This window comes from Archocentrus centrarchus, chromosome 4 (genome assembly GCF_007364275.1).
Source record: "Archocentrus centrarchus isolate MPI-CPG fArcCen1 chromosome 4, fArcCen1, whole genome shotgun sequence".
NCBI lineage: Eukaryota > Metazoa > Chordata > Actinopteri > Cichliformes > Cichlidae > Archocentrus > Archocentrus centrarchus.
Genome location: NC_044349.1, coordinates 37,774,842 through 37,790,562, shown reverse-complemented (window position 1 = coordinate 37,790,562; position 15,721 = coordinate 37,774,842). Strand labels below are relative to the sequence as shown.

Sequence of the window (15,721 nt, the reverse complement as noted above, 5' to 3'; positions counted from 1 at the left end):
CCTCTGTCTTCCCCGGAGAGTGCCAGACTGGCTATGAGAAGATCCACATACTGAAGAATTTAATAAAACTACTTTTGGCTGCTGCCTGATCCACAGCAGGGTCACTTCCTGACCCCGAAGAGGTTTGTGTCTCCTCCCAGGTCCAGCAGATGACCCCCCCTCCCTGAGCCTGGTTCTGCTGGAGGTTTCTTCCTGTTAAAGGGAGTTTTTCCTTCTCACATTTGCCAAGTGTTCATAGGGGTCGTCTGATTGTTGGCTCTTCTCTGTATCATTGCAGAGTCTTTACCTTACAATACAAAGCATCTTTAGGCAAATGTAAATAAATAAATACATTTATATAAACATGTAACTGCATACTTGTGAGTAATTTCAAACAGAATTTCTGTTATTACTGCGGCCCCCCTGCAGTACCCCATAGTGGGCTGCAGCCCACACTTTGGGAACCACTGGTTCTATTACACTATGGAGCCATTATACTGCAGAATGTACCAGAGTTAAAGTCCATTCATTTTAGTAGACATGACAGACTGATTTAAAATAAGCCTGTGTATACCTTGCCAGTCTGGTGCACAATGGATTTAAACACTGCATTCATTATTTTTAATATATTTATATATGAATCTTTTTTCATTCACTGATGCAGGCAAAATACATGCATCCTCTAATGTGCTCTATAAGCAAAGTGCACGGGGTCAAGCACATGCTCAGTTTGCCTTAAAATCTCTGATTTCCCCAGTTTTTCAAACATTTGCATCACAATTCATCATTTTTGAGCGTTGTCATAACTGGATTTAGAAATGGGGACTGAAACAGCATCTTTCAGACATCAGGTTCATGCTGTGCCTCTAACAACTTATTAAAAATGTAATTAAACACACTGCACTCAGTTGTTGAGCACAAGATTTGAGTAAACAACCACAAATATGATATTAGCAGATACCGTCACAGAGACATGATAATATTAGCATGGACCATTGTATCTGTTTTCTGATGATTCACTGGAGAAAACCTCAGTGAGTGCATTTAGGTAAAATTTCACCGTGTGGGATACGCGTACGGTGGCGTAGTGGTTAGCACTGCTGCCTCACAGTTAGAATACCATCTGGAAGGCCTGGGTTCGATTCCACCTTGGCCCAGGCCTCTCCCTCTCTCTGTGTGGAGTTTGCATGTTCTCCCCGTGCTTGCGTGGGTTTCCTCCGGGTACTCCGGTTTCCTCCCACATTCCAAAGACATGCACTTACTGGGGTTAGGTTAATTGGCTAATCTAAATTGCCCATAGGTGTGAATGAGAGCATGAATGTGAGTGTGAAAGGTCGTCTGTCCCTCTGTGTTGGCCCTGCAACAGGCTGGCGACCTGTTCAGGGTGTACCCTGCCTCTCGCCCTATGACAGCTGGGATAGGCTCCAGCCCCCCCGCGACCCTTAATAGGATGTGCGGAAGCGAATGGATGGATGGATGGATGGGATACGCGTATGAAAAGTCTCCTTTTCTGTCCACATGTTGATACTAGGATCATCTTCTAGCCGTGACTCAGTCTAAAAACACTTTTCTAATATATTCATATTCTAACACTCATGAATGTAACTCATGACTGTGAAGATCACTGGATGCAACGTCGGACTGAGCGACTGTGGAGATGTGAGGCAGACCACTAGAAGGTTTGCTGTGAATTATCAGGACACCCAGGATACCAGCGTGTTTCTGCTGCTCTGCATCACAGATTAAACTGGTGCAAGCTCTGATTATCCCATGATCTCTCTTTAGATTGGGACACATGGGTTTTTTTAAGCAGAGCTTATTTTTAGCCCTGAAAACTTCATGTGGATCTCTCCTGTAGCTGAGAGGTTATGAGGGGCTCAGAAATGATAGAAAAATTAAAAGGCACAAAATTGAAACCCGAGCCTATGGAGAATATTCAGTATGTAAATAAGGCTTCTGTTATACCTCTCCTTCCACCTCTGTGTACACGCTACAGCACAAACACACACTGTAACTGGGACACTTGTTAACGTGCTCATTGTGTGTTTGAGGAACGAGTTTCCTCGTCGCCTCTCTGTCTCTGCAGCAAACGTCCGCCGCACGAGACGAGTCCAGCAGCGATCTGCACCCACTCCCTCTGACCCCCATCCTCCACCAGCACGCACGCACACACACACACACACACTTAAGAACAATGGGACGTTCCCGTCATATGAGAGACATGGCTGGAAGTAGAGGTGGGACACACGCGAGGCACGTCTGGCATGTTCACAGAGAAATGTGTAACAAAGAGTGCATGCAGGCAGCAACAATTCTGGGAAAAGTCATTATCTTGTGAAGGACGTCCATCAAGTCATTAAATATATGTTAAATATGTCATCCATCAAGGTACAGCAATGTATGAATCACACCAAACCAACATTTGACACTTTTTTGGCCTTCTTGCAACATTTCTAAAGCAACCTGTGACCCCTGATAAGTTCAAACAGTGGAAGGGTTGAAACCTTCTCGGTGCTAAACGCTTGTAACCACTTAATGCTGAGAAATCTCAAAATCTGCTGGCAGCCCGGTCTGCTCTGAGAAATCTCCGCCAACCTGCACTGCCTCTGAGCCGTTCACAGATAAGCCAGCCTCTACACAAACAATCAAGCTTCATTTTTTATTCCCGTGACAAGACCTTACAGATAGGAGAAATTCCACAAACAAATACCTCAGATATCTCAGTCTATCGAGATCAGGTGATAACCGGGAGCCGATATTCCCGCACAGTATTCACTAATTTACTTGTGCATTTGGTGTGTAGTGTTTGGCAGGGCGTTTGGTGAGGTGTTAGACCCTCTTGTGACCCCACACACGAGTCTGAATTACAGCATATTACCAGATTACAGGAGAGGATTAACAGTGACGGCTTCACTGCTGAGGCTGCAGGGCCTGTAACGGCGCCCTCTGCTGCTTCTCCGCGGTAAAGCATGAAAGTGTGCCTGCTTATTTCAGCTTCTCCATAATTTAATAAATGATTAACCTTCAGGTGGCTGAGTTTTTTAATCATAAAAATGTTATCAGCTATGAATATGTCAATCTACCTCTCCTACAACTTTTCATGTTTTTATTTATCCATTGATTATGTACAGGAAGTGGCCCTTTGGTGAGTCAGGGAAAATGGAATTATAACTTTTTGGTAATTATTTGGAGGAGACCCTAGAGTAGACCCAGAACCCACTAGAGAGATTATATGTCCCCTCTGGCCCGGGAATACTTCAGGAGGAACCTGGAAAGAGGAACTTTGGACAAGCCAAGGATAAAAGAGAAGACGATGAAACTGGCACATAAAATGGTAAATATAAGATTAAGATTAAGATAGTGTTTATTTGTCACATGCACAGTTATACACAGTACAATGCACAGTGAAATGTACTGTATAATAATGTAATTTAATATTCCACATCACCAAACAGGATGTTTCTTCAGATTTAGTGTGAAACAGAAGCACAGAAGTAACAAAGGATGAGAAACCACCACAATGACGTCACCATCATTTCTCGTGGCATCACCAGTTCGTCTGTATTTGAGATTAAAATGACAGCAGCAGAAAGGTGGGGGCTGCTTTAGCTCAGTGGGCTGAGGCCGTTCACTCCCTCCTGGTCTCCTCTGCACCACCCTGTCATAATAAAGGCCCTCCAAAACATACATCTAAGATGCTGAATTCAGTCAAACGTGTCTTAAGTTTGAAAAATAATTTTTTCTAGTAAACTGAATTTGTGAGTAACTAACCAGGACTGTCTAAATAACTAATTTTGTTCAGTATGATTGAAAACCATGATGACATGAGAATATCAGAGGAAACTGTATGAGGAAAAGAATAACAGCCTGGTTGCTTGAAGGTTAAATTAAACCACATTTCTTCCCATTTGAAACCAAAGGCACAACTTCAACCACACTCCTCTGAGCAGCAGCCCCTCTGCATCCTGAATGTCGAAGGAAGAAAAGTGTGTCTCACAGCTTTTCATTGAAGTAGGAAAAATGATTTTAAAATGAAACCTGTGGAGGGCTTTGCAGTGAATTTGACTTTATTACTAATTACTGTAATGCCTTTCTTTGTTCGTCACAGGTCGCTGTGCTTCCTTCGAGGCACCTGATGAAGCAGCAGACCAATCAGAGACAGGTTAGTTAGTCTGTCATCGTTTCATATTTCATGATTTTGCTGAACAAACGAGTAATTACTGGCCGCCTCCTGCGTCTCGCTCTCTTTGCTCACGGCTTCTGAGTCGGGTCAGATTTAGCGCAGGACTCTAAACCTCGTCTTCACCTGAGGCAGGTGAAGAGCTGTGATTCTGACATCCATGTGTTTTTTTGCTTGGCACTAACTCACAGTTTGAATGCATCCTTTTATCAGACCCAATCAAATTCTGCTCTTTTCCATCAAAGGTTTCCCTCAGGAGGGATGTTTGGTTCCCAAGTGTCTCCTTTGTTGCTGGTTGGCACCATTTTAGTGAAATGACACACTCACTCTGAAGGCTGCTGTTGCAGGAATTTCTCTGGGACCTGCCTCACAGCACGCACTATGTGGGAACCACGGCTGGGATGGATGGTGGGTGTCATCTCGTTGCGGCCCACTGCCAGGATTTCCCCCGAGAGGGTGAAGAGACTTCAGTTCGTTAACTAGCATTTTTTCCTGTGAATTATTACACAAGTAAATCAGTCCAAGCTCTCCCTCCCCTCCCTTTTACTTAGGCCCCTTCAAGGAATCTCAGCACATATAAAAACCTTTTCACCTCCCTCCATGGCGAGCCAGACGAATGCCTGCCTCGCCAAATTCCTGAGCGTTGTTTGTTGGAGCTTTAAGAGCTCGTAAAGCAGGCTCACAAATACCAAAGTGAGAAGTCGGAGCGCTCAGCTGAACATCACTTCTCTTTGTTATTGTAACATTATGAAGGCAAAAATGAAAAACACATACTTCTTGGGATTTGTTTCCCACTTTATTTCCATTCGATCGGTGTGTCCTTCACCAGGAGAACAGTGAAATGTCCCCACGCCCCCTCCCCTCGGTGCACATGGTAGAAATTAACATTCCACCAGCTTTCTAATGATGAGGACCGAGCACGCTGCAGGGGAAGGTGGTCCATGACAACACTGGCACAGGCCACGCATTCCTGCGCTAGACGAGCCGGAGGGCCTCTGCAGGACGGGTGGTGATGACGGGGTGTGTGTGTGTGTGTGTGTGTGAGGTGAGTGAACGGGAGAAAGAGGAGCTCTCCCTCCCTCGTGGACACAGGGTAAATGATGTGGTATTTTCTCGGCTGTGGCAGACGTGTGGGGAGGATGGACCTCCTGTGGCTCGGTGCAACACGAGTTTGTGTAGATGGAAATACAAAGGTCACAATGATGCTGCATTCCACACCACAAACGGAAATATGCAGCATCCATCAAGAAAATATAATACCGAAACACCAGTTTGGACCGACCCGGGGGAAAGATTTTGTTGGCACTTTAGAGGCAGTGGTCATCCTTCCTGTACATTTGGCTTATGTAGGCAACCACAGAAGGACATAACCACATCTGACCGTTAGAAGAAATGAAGGTTTAAGGCACTTCTGTTTTCAGGCTTCACTTTTCGGACCTGGAAGCTACGCCCATCTTTTATATGCTGCCTATTGGTTGTAGCTTTCAGTCAGTAAATACAGTAACCCTCTTGTTCATTCTGATTTCAAATCAAACAAACTCTGAGGCACCACTGAGAGTTAAAAAGAGCCCAAACTCCTTCAGCGTCAATAAAAAAAGTTCAGGAGGGTCCCTGGTGGGCAGAGACATGCGGTCATAAGGCTGAAAATGGACCAAACCTCCCCCCACAGGAAGGGTCTGAGATGATCTACCCACAACACGAGGTGAATGCATCACTGACCATCCTGCACCGACATCTGGGCAAACTTGGAGACCATGTCAGTGTTCTTATTGTTCATCCCCACGATGTGGCTGTCCAGCCTCTGCAGCAGCTCCTCAGACAGTAGACCCTCTTCATCCAGGAAACGAGTGACTATGGCATCTGTCGGTGATGCTGACAAAAGCTCCTGAGAGGGAAGAAAAACACAACAGAAGGATCCATCACTTATTAAAAACTAAACTAAACATTATTACAAGTCATAATTTGTGATGAGACCCACCACTGCAGAGGAAGAAGGAATCCCTGTATGTCTGGAGGTCTGAGAGTCTCGAGGGCTCGAGTTTTGTCCCTCAGCTGCAAATCTGCTGGAGCTTAAGACCGGCACTGAGTTCCTCCTGGACAGACTTGCTGGGGTGCTGCTGCTGGAGGATGAAGAGGCAGATGAAGGAGGCCTGCTGCCTTGGGACTGGCTGCGGGGGAGATCTGTGGAAGACTTGGACAAGGTCTGAAGCTCTCTAAAGAGGACCTGGATGTCTCCTTCACAGCGAGTAGCGTTCTCTGGAGCCTGAGCTTTTCTGACCTGCGTGTCCTCCCGCGACCTGCCACAAAATAACAGCCCAAACTATTTCAACCTGATATGAAAAAAACTGTTTAGGAAAACTTCCTTTTGTTTCCCACGGCTGGTGGGAAGCAGTCTGTATGTGCACATATGCTCTCTACCTGTAATAAGCAGGCTGCTGTTGGTCAGTTGCAGCATGGCTGAGCACAGCTTGCTCATATTTATCCTGACTGGAGGCCTCACGTTGAGTTTTCATCTCAGCGAGTGCCTGCCTTAACTGCCGATTCTCCTGCTCCAGGCTGCTCAGAGAGGACACGAAACTCTCCCTCAGGGAAGCAAGCGGGGAGTCGCCCCTCTGTGGAGAGAGGAGTGATTCAGGGAGTTAAAAGCACTGAGAGAGGTGAGTCAGACACAGAGGAGGCATAAAGAAAAGACTCCTGTGTGAAAGTGAGTGATGACTGACGTGAAAGCAGACAAACCTTTGGTGACTGAGGCTGCAGACTCTGCAGCAGACGTTTCAGGTGCTGGCTCTCAGCTTGTACCGTCTCCAGCTGCGCCTGAGTCACCTGTCGAAGAATTAGAAAAATGTGACCGTCTCTACTGAAACTCTAAAACAGGCTCACATAAAACAGGCTGTATCAACCCAGTAAAGATAATGCAGGAATCAGAGCTCTGTGGGTTAGTGCCTGATACTCCTCCTGCTGGCTCTTAGACGGCTGAACTAACAATACTTCGAGATTATTTGCCAAACTATAAATCTCAATTTACCAATATTTCTCTGATGGAAAAAAAACAGATCTGTGTGGATGTCCAGAGATCAGGGAAGAACGGGACCTTAGACCTGCTCGTTAAGGGGTGACCAGCACTGAGCTTTTATAGCACTGAGCTATAAAACAAGCAGTTCCTGGCAGCATTCAGCCAGTCCATTAGAATAGATAAACTTCACATGTGATGATTTAAGCATCACCAAGTGCTGCTCACAGAGGCTCGTCTGGCCGTTCTGTAGCATCCTTAGCTCATATAGTGACTGCAGCTGTGAATCGGTGCTTTACTGAACTGAATGAACTCACTTTGAGCTCAGCAGCCTTCTTCTCTGATCGCTCCTCCTCATCATGAAGCTGCTGCTTGATGCTGGACGAGGAGCCGCGCAGAGCGGCGATGGTGAGGTCGCGCTCGTGCAGCTCGCCGGTCAGCTTCGACACCTCCTTTCTCATCCCTTCAACTTCGCCTCTGTGAGTTTGCCTGGCCCTCTCAAGCTCCTCTCTGAGCTGTAGATCAAATGTAGACAGGACAGGACTCAGGTGATACAGGGCTGACGACAATCAGCTAAACAGCAAGAACAACAACAAAAAGACCTTTTTCACTTGAGCGACAGAAGAGTCACATTCAGCTCGCAGCCTCCTCAGTTCTTGCTCCGCCTTCAAGTTCTCATCTCTCTGTTTACTCACCATCTGCAGCCTGAGTCCACACAAATGAAAGCAAAAATATAATCAGAATCAATTCACTCCTGTTTTCACAAAAGGACCACCTGAGGGCCAAAGACAGTCAGTGATTTATTTCTATACACAACCTAATTTGCATTTTATCAAAATTTTAGCAGGCTGCAACCCCCCCCCCCCCCGTGGTTCCTTTCTCCCGAATCCTAAAACGCCTCAGTTCTGGAGAAAGGTCAATAACCCTCTCTCATAAATACCTTTTACTGTTCCTAAATGACTCGATGACCTCATTGGTCATTTTCTTTCTTGTTTTGTGAATATTCGGGTATTCTGAGTATTGGGTGTTGCATGAAAGTGAAACAAGCTGCTTTATTACTTCACAAAACATTAAGCTACACACTACAGAACAGTGATAAATGATCAAACACAGTATTTTCCCGATGACTGTGTGTGTGTATTCATTTATCGGTGCAGGTGGGAACAATGTGTCCAGTGTCACTGAGCACTGGATCCTCTCGAGGCGGTCCCGAGCCCACTGCTGATGGCTCACGACTGCCCTGCAGGATTCGGTATAAATCACATCGTGATAAATGGACGTCTTCTTTTTGGTCATTTTCTAAGCAAAAGGCACATTTTCTTTCAGCAGCGGTAACCTTCATATCTCAAACATAAAATGATTTTCAGGAAGAATCATAAAGACAAGCAAATGCTCAAATCTGGAGGATTTTGGGACTCTGTAAATTCTTGTTGTTTTCCTCTGTGGGTCATGCTGCACTTTCCACAGACCTGCTCTACCACATATTGCACACGCCTCCATCAGACAGCAAACACTCTCTGCAGGTGGACAGGCTGTCCCCCGACTGCGAACACGCTACCTCTGCTGGACACTTACACTTACAAGAGAGCCTATAGGATCTACCTGCAGGAAGTAGGAGTCGGAATGCGGAGAGCCTGCGATGAACACGTTATGACCACATGACTTAAAAACCAGGCTGTCATTTGCTAAGAAAGGTCAGAAGAAAGGAAACACGCGTGCTGATTCAAACTGCTGAACGAGGGTTTTTAAAAAAAAATAATACCTCTCTTTGAGACATGCCAGCTCAGCCTTGAGATGCACCTCACATGCTTGGGTACCCTGGAGCTTGGCTGCAGTCTTCTCCAGATCTTGTCTGAGGACTTCCACACCATCGCAGCCCTGAGCTGCCAGACAGTCTTCCAGAGATCTGCACGAGAACAGCAAACACACACTCACACCGCTGCCGTGTTGTTTCCTAGTCACCGTTCCCCGACAGGAAACATCAGAAGATGAAGAAAACACATTAAGAAGTATTTATAAGACACCCAGGATGTGTTTTTATCACTTCCTAAACAGGAATAAACAGTCTGTGCAGTGAAATGTTTGTCCCATCCACAGTAACTCACACCTTTGTTAAGAAGCCAAATTAACCCAAGACACCAAAAGGCCATAAAGGAAGCACTGAAGCACCTCAGAGAACTTGATCAGCTCTCATTATGGCTGCAGATACTTCAGAGTCCCTCCAGTCAGATAGAAAGTTTCCAAAGTGACACTGGCTGCTACAGGGTATCGTCCCGCCCGCAGAGTGGGCACAGCACGCCCCCTCCTGTATGTGTCGCTGAACTACATCTTTAAAAATACACCCACCGAATGACTTGATCTTTAGCTTGCAGTACTTGGTTGAGTCTGGCTGCTTCGTTACGAAGTCTTTGGCACTCCAGACTGGCTCGCCGTGCAAATGCATCCTGGGAGTCCAGCGTGGCGTGGCGCTCGTCCCGTTCCTCAGAAAACAGCTGCAAAACAGGAGATCCTCAGCTGATTAAAACATATTTTAACCTTTGGGGGAGTTTGAGCTGCTGTAAAACCTTAACAGGATAACCAGCATTAAGAGCTTTATGGATGCTGTAAAAAACATTTCCCAAACACGGATTAAGTCGATTCCTATACTAAAAACTTTTTACAGTCGAGCTTTTCATTGATTTTTTTCTTTCAGGCTTAATATGTGGCAGGAAAACAGGCTGTAAGTGTTGTTTTATCCAAAGTCTTATCACCTTCTTTAGGTTCCTGCCTTCCTCCTTACCTGCTGCTCTCTCCTTTGCTGTCCCAGCCACCGCTCAAGTGGCCGGAGATGCTCCAGTTCAAGCTCCTGTGTGTGCAGACCTCTCTGAGCTTTTTCCAGCTGAGAGCGCAGGCGCTGCACCTCCAAACAGCACTCCCTGTGCTCCCTCTCCACCTGGTACGATGCCCACTGGGACTGGAAATGACAGAAAACCTGTGTTAAATACAAGCGACAAGCCTCTGCTTTGTTTACAAGCTAATGAATCACTTTTACTTTCATGTGTGAGAGCTCATCTCTTAGGTTCTTATTCTCAGCCTCCAGGGCCGTGAGCTGCTGCTGGCTCTGGACGCGCTGCTGCTCCCACTCCAGAGAGGGCTGCTGATATTCCTGCAGAGAGGGGAGTGATTACACCTCACATAACCAGTAGATGGCAGGAATATAACAGTGTGACTGGGGTGATGTCAGCATTCACCTTCTGGAGGCCTGTCTCTTTCGCTCCTCCGTTGGTCTCCTTGAGCTGTTTGCGCTGAAGCTTATGGTAACTTCTCTTTAACTTATCCAACTGCAGTAAAAACAATGCACTTTATATATTTTAAACTCTGCAGAAGGAGTCCAGACAGAGAAACGGTCTAAACTGCCACTTTTGCCCAAGCAAAAGGTGAAAAGATTTGTAACAGACGCGTTTTCTCACCTCTTCCCGGACTTTGTGCAGTTGCTGCTCGTACTTGGTGGCTAACTCTTGCCGACCAGTCTGGACATCTTCAAGCTGCTGTCGGAGCAATCCGATCTACAATCGTGGGTGAGGACAGGAATGGTGTTGGAAAAATATGAGTACACAGTTGATGAGCTGTGGTGAGCAATCATCATATCTGTTAAAGAGGACCTTTTATGCTCATTACCAGCTCCATATTTTTATTTCTGGCCTCACAGCAGCTGTGCATGATTCTCAGGTCAAATCTCTCCACCAGGTACTGGTTTTACCCTGGGACTGCCTTCCACTTGGACATGCCTGGGAAACCTTGCACCCAGGTGGTGTCCTGATAAGAGGCCACCTCAAGTGGCTCCTTTCAACAGGGAGGAGCAGTGACTCTACTCTGAGCTCTATCCAGGTCTCCAAGCTCCTCATCTGTAAGGCTGCAGGGGCTATGGAGGAAACTCATTTTGGCTGCTTGTATCCGCAACATTACCCGTTAGGTCATTTCCCAGATCAAATCCCAGGCCCAAATCTAATCATCTGCTCTACCTCGTGTTCCCCCTTTAAATCACTTGTAATTAAGATCATGGCCCCAGACTCGGACGTGCGGACTCTCATCCTGGCTGTGAACCACTCCAGTGCATGCTGAAGGTCACGCTCTGATGAAGTCAATAGAACAACATCACCTGCAAAAAGCAGGGATGTAATTGTGAATACACCCTCCTGACCCCGGCTACACCTTCAGATCCTGTCCATGAATATCACAAACAGGATGGAGGTGGTGGAGCAATCCTGGCTCAGCACTCACTGAGAACAAGCTGAGCTTCGTGCTGAGGATGTGGACACGTCACACTTTGATTAGAACCAAATTTGCAAAGTCTTGTTTGTTTCTTTTTTTTAAACTTTGGGCATGTTTAGTAACACCCCCCTCTGGAACAGGATATACGAGACAGAGCGTAAGCAAAGCCTAATGTTCCCTTTAAAACAAACCTCTCACTGAGGGTATACGAGAAGGTTTAAGGGCTTTTAATTTGGCTCTACTTCACCTCCAGGTCCCTCCGTTCAATTGTGCTCCGTGAGGTTAAAAGCTCTTCTTCTCTGCTCCTCAGCCTGAGCTCCAAGGCGCGGGTCTCAGCCTCCCACTTCCTCTTCTGGTCGTTGATCATGATGTCAATCTGTCGCATCAGCTCCTGGAGCTCCGGCTCACATGACGACAGGACAGAGCTGGAAGAAAAACGGCAAATAACGAAAATGACGCAATCTCTGCAAAAGTCACGGTCCAAGACCTGTAAGTTAGAGTTACCTCAGATCAGGACTCTGCATCGACCCCAGAGAAGCCTCCATTTGGCTCAAAGTGACGCCGTCCGTGGCGTCACAGTTCTGTTAGTAACGTAAAACCTGCTGGCTTGCAGACACCTTGTCCTACGCGGTAAGTTCACTAACCTAGCAACCATGAACGTTACTAGCAAACATGACACACGCTGCTGTTTCAGCGAGTCCGGCTCTCTTTGTTTACATCACTGTGCAACCGAACTGCGCGCTTCCTGAGGTCAGGCGGTAACTCCACCCCAGCCTGTGACGTCAGCGCGCTGTACGTTGGTTATTTTCCGGCTGGTGGAAAACAATCAAAATAGAGTTTTCACCCACACGTCAGGCCCTTAAAGTTTCTGTTTCGAATATTTTTTATACATTTCACGCTTTCTAATGAAGTCAGTTCACGATACTTAACTCAAAATCCAAATTCAACTGGACAACCGCATGACTGGGTTGATAATGAAAGGATATTGTAAGACATCGTATGAACACGTGGCTCGTTGGTCTAGGGGTATGATTCTCGCTTCGGGTGCGAGAGGTCCCGGGTTCAAATCCCGGACGAGCCCATATTTTTCAAGCGTAAAGGAGTGTTGTTCCGTGTGATTTCCACTTTAGCGCTGGATCTTTGAAGCGCCATAACGTAACCTACGTAAAGTGGCCGACGTCGTAGTGCTTCATCCGCTAGGTACTTTGTCATCGTGTTGTGGTGTTTTAAATGCGGTGCCAGCCACTACAGAAACACTTAAAATGCTGTGGTCAGTTTTTTTTGGAGGCAAACGTAATTGTCCCTGAAATTTTTCCATGTCTTTGTACTTCACGTCTCCCTCACGTCCGTTCTTTTTCGATATTCTCTCTCCGGGAATGTGCTGACATCGTTGAGTCCTGGTTTTCAGGTATTATTATCATTATTGGTTGTTATTATTGTTGGTAGTGTTATTCTTCCACTGAAAAAGTAAGAAAGGGTATAAAATAAAACTATAACGACTCTTTATTTATAGGTGGCTCGTTGGTCTAGGGGTATGATTCTCGCTTTGGGTGCGAGAGGTCCCGGGTTCAAATCCCGGACGAGCCCTCCTTTTTCAGAAACCCTTTTTACCCAGCACTTTAAAATATAACGCGTAATTATACACTTAACGTTTTTCATGTTACGGCTAACAAGCTTAATCGTTTCTGTTTGACTACACCCCCGTCCCACCGCGTCAATCAAGTCTACTTCCCACCCCCGTTACTCCACCTGCCTTCCGTCAAACCGTGAACAAAGAGCGTCTCCGCCGCTCTGCTTCCCCAGCTGTTACGCTGGTGGGGTTTGGGGCCGTGAGAAAGAGGGAGAGCCGTTTCTGTTCCGCCCCCTCAAACCCAACAGACACTCCTAACAGGAGGCAGACGCGCCGGCTTTCTGACACCACTCACTGCGGAGAGGCTGAGCTGCACAGACCTCAACGAGTCCGATCCGCTAACGATCCACGAGTCACACACAAGGGCGAGCTGTAAGTGCACTCATTATTATTATCTGAAGATTTTTGCTTTAAATGTGCATAAGAGGGTAGTGTTTTTTGGGGGGTATCTTTTCTCATCAGGCTTATTGTCTGGATTAACCTTTAGGTAGATAGATAGATAGATCCCACAGGGGAAATTATTGTGTTACAGCAGCAAGAAAAAGATACAATCAACAGTAACTAAACATCAAAGTGATAGTGCCAACAATGAGTACAAAAATACACATATAGAAACATAAATAGATAAAATATAAAAACGTAGGTAAGGAAGAGTTATATTAAGGCTGACATTGTACAAGAGAGCAGTGCAAATTGCATTGATAAATAATATAATATGTAATATGTACACTATAAATCAGAATATGTACACAATTTGCACACAAAGAATCTGGAAGACAGCAGCAAGAGGATAAAAATTTGTGTGAGGGATCTTATGTCCTGACAGGTGTGTTCACCTGTCACAGAAGCAAGAGTTATTATACAGTTTTATGGAGAACGGAAGGAATGATTTCCTGACTCAGTCTGAGGGAGTCTGCTGTTGTCCACAGTTCATGTAGTTATTACACTGCAGTTTTTTTGTGTCTTGTGATTTTAGATTTCTGGATAATTTGACATCATGAATAATGTGTTAAATCTGAGTAATAAATGTTTATAGCTTAATCCGGCTGCAAATGTTTAGAGATTGAGGCACTAACGTTTCTAATAGCTAATAAAAAATGTTTTTAATCTATTAAGGAGACAACTTTGGGAGTTTGGGACCTGCAGGAGCCATCATCTTCACCACTGCGTCTAACACTAGACTTCCAGGTAGACGTCCCATCTGAACTTGCAGATTACAGCCTTTCAGACACATCAAATCAGGATTTTGTGGGGACGTCCACGAGGTGTCTGGATCGACCATGGTTCTCTGTGAGGATGGCGAGTGTAGCGTCTGCCTGTTGCCCTACTCCCGGGTGGACAGGATCCCCCGGGTGCTCCACTGCAGGCACACCTTCTGCGACATGTGCCTGGAGAGGCTGTCACAGGTGAGGAGCGGGCTGCTCACCGTGGGCTGCCCTTTGTGTCGCAGGGTGACCTGCATAGGCCGAGGCCGAGGCCTTCAAGAAGCTCTGTGGGTCAACAGCAAGCTGTGGGACCAGATACCAGAGGATGAGGACATAAAGGAAGAAGAGGAAGAGGAGGATGGAGAGAAGCAAACAGCTGCACAGGAGAGGACGGAAGCTAAACCGTTACATGGAGAATGGTGGGTTCATCACAGTGACAGTGAGGTAGCTGAGGACTGAAAATGTTTTAGATGAGCTTCTGTGTTGAGTATGAAATTCCTATCATGCCGAGTCATTTACACATCAGTGCTGAGCAGTCCATCTGTCCACAGAGCTTCTCATTAGCACCTCGGCTCTACAGCATTTCTCCTCAAACCTCGACGTGGGAATCTTTTCTCTTTTCAGCTTTTCCTCGAGATCCACAAGAACGAAGCTCAAACTGCCCACGTTCTTCAGGAAGTTCAGTCTGACGAAGCAACACCAAGAGAGGATCGTCCCCGGCAGCAATGTGTAGGTTCTGACTGACTGCTTTTTATTTAGTAAATTAGTTATTTAGTAAAAATGATCTCTGATGTTTTCCTATTGGTTTCATTTTAAAGGGAAATGAAATCCTGGCGCAGACTTTCCACAGAAGAGACTCTTTAAAGCCGCTCTCAGGACGAGAAGACTCGACTGATGGGAAGCTGAGGCTGCTGAGGGACGAAAATCCATTTGTCAGGACATGGTTTTGTCCTCAGCCAAACGTGCTCTGTCTCCCCATTATTTATTCTAGGATTAATTCTCCCAGCCGGCGCTGTGGGATTTAGTTCAGCTGTCCCAGAGGGGCTACCGCCCATAGACCCCTCAGAACAGATGGTCCCCTCTCCATTTCAACTCCTAAACAGCCATCATAAGTTATTGTTATAGCGAGGAGATAAAGTATTTAATAAAACTATTTTTGAAATGAGTCTTCACTGTTTTTTTGACACCAGAAAGAATCACGAGTTTCTTCCTTTACCACGTGAATTATTTATGACGCACAAAGTATTTGAGTGAAAAAAATGAAGCCAGGAGGAGATTTCTGAATATTACTTTTGTGACGCACAACAAAAACCTGCCACAAAGGGCTCATTCAGCCACGAAAGTGGATTATAAAACGCCATTCATCGAGCATCTGGCAAATATTCCACATTCAATGATATCTGCAAACTGGATCATCACTTTCTTCCCTTTTTGTTCCACCTTATGTGCACGTTTGAATAAACGCA

The 15,721-nt window shown here is 45.9% G+C and overlaps 2 protein-coding genes and 2 non-coding genes across 4 annotated transcripts; 3 read left to right on the top strand and 1 right to left on the bottom strand.

Annotated features, from left to right (window-relative positions):
- Positions 1-3,384: 3,384 nt before the first annotated feature.
- cep63 (centrosomal protein 63) lies at positions 3,385-12,261 on the bottom strand. The gene is made up of 14 exons (XM_030727451.1): positions 11,925-12,261; positions 11,668-11,845; positions 10,619-10,714; positions 10,400-10,489; positions 10,201-10,314; positions 9,949-10,122; positions 9,516-9,661; positions 8,932-9,075; positions 7,772-7,874; positions 7,487-7,684; positions 6,896-6,982; positions 6,578-6,771; positions 6,138-6,456; positions 3,385-6,044 (listed from the first exon to the last, which is right to left on the bottom strand). The coding sequence occupies exons 1-14, from the start codon at positions 11,963-11,965 to the stop codon at positions 5,871-5,873; spliced, it is 2,058 nt and encodes a 685-aa protein (XP_030583311.1). The 5' UTR covers positions 11,966-12,261; the 3' UTR covers positions 3,385-5,870.
- A 168-nt stretch (positions 12,262-12,429) lies between these two features.
- Positions 12,430-12,501, top strand: trnap-cgg (transfer RNA proline (anticodon CGG)). The gene has a single exon. It is a non-coding gene; the product is annotated as a tRNA-Pro (tRNA).
- A 434-nt stretch (positions 12,502-12,935) lies between these two features.
- Positions 12,936-13,007, top strand: trnap-ugg (transfer RNA proline (anticodon UGG)). Its single transcript has one exon. It is a non-coding gene; the product is annotated as a tRNA-Pro (tRNA).
- Positions 13,008-13,087: 80 nt separating this feature from the next.
- Positions 13,088-15,417, top strand: LOC115779275 (tripartite motif-containing protein 3). Its single transcript, XM_030727843.1, has 4 exons — positions 13,088-13,422; positions 14,167-14,674; positions 14,880-14,984; positions 15,074-15,417. Exons 2-4 carry the CDS (start codon positions 14,331-14,333, stop codon positions 15,117-15,119), a joined length of 495 nt encoding a protein of 164 aa, XP_030583703.1. The 5' UTR covers positions 13,088-13,422; positions 14,167-14,330; the 3' UTR covers positions 15,120-15,417.
- The last annotated feature ends 304 nt before the right edge of the window (positions 15,418-15,721 follow it).

What these genes read in the sequence shown, in the direction of transcription:
- cep63 (XM_030727451.1), bottom strand. Translation starts at nt 11,965, where the DNA reads ATGGAGGCTTCTCTGGGGTCGATGCAGAGTCCTGATCTGAG. An exon ending in GCTAAAGATCAAGTCATTCG is followed by an intron (nt 9,076 to 9,515) that starts GTGGGTGTATTT and finishes GTTCTCGTGCAG; the next exon opens with ATCTCTGGAAGACTGTCTGG. An exon ending in TGCAGCCTCAGTCACCAAAG is followed by an intron (nt 6,772 to 6,895) that starts GTTTGTCTGCTT and finishes CTCTCTCCACAG; the next exon opens with AGGGGCGACTCCCCGCTTGC.
- LOC115779275 (XM_030727843.1), top strand. Translation starts at nt 14,331, where the DNA reads ATGGTTCTCTGTGAGGATGGCGAGTGTAGCGTCTGCCTGTTGCCCTAC. An exon ending in AAACCGTTACATGGAGAATG is followed by an intron (nt 14,675 to 14,879) that starts GTGGGTTCATCA and finishes TTCTCTTTTCAG; the next exon opens with CTTTTCCTCGAGATCCACAA. An exon ending in ATCGTCCCCGGCAGCAATGT is followed by an intron (nt 14,985 to 15,073) that starts GTAGGTTCTGAC and finishes TTCATTTTAAAG; the next exon opens with GGAAATGAAATCCTGGCGCA.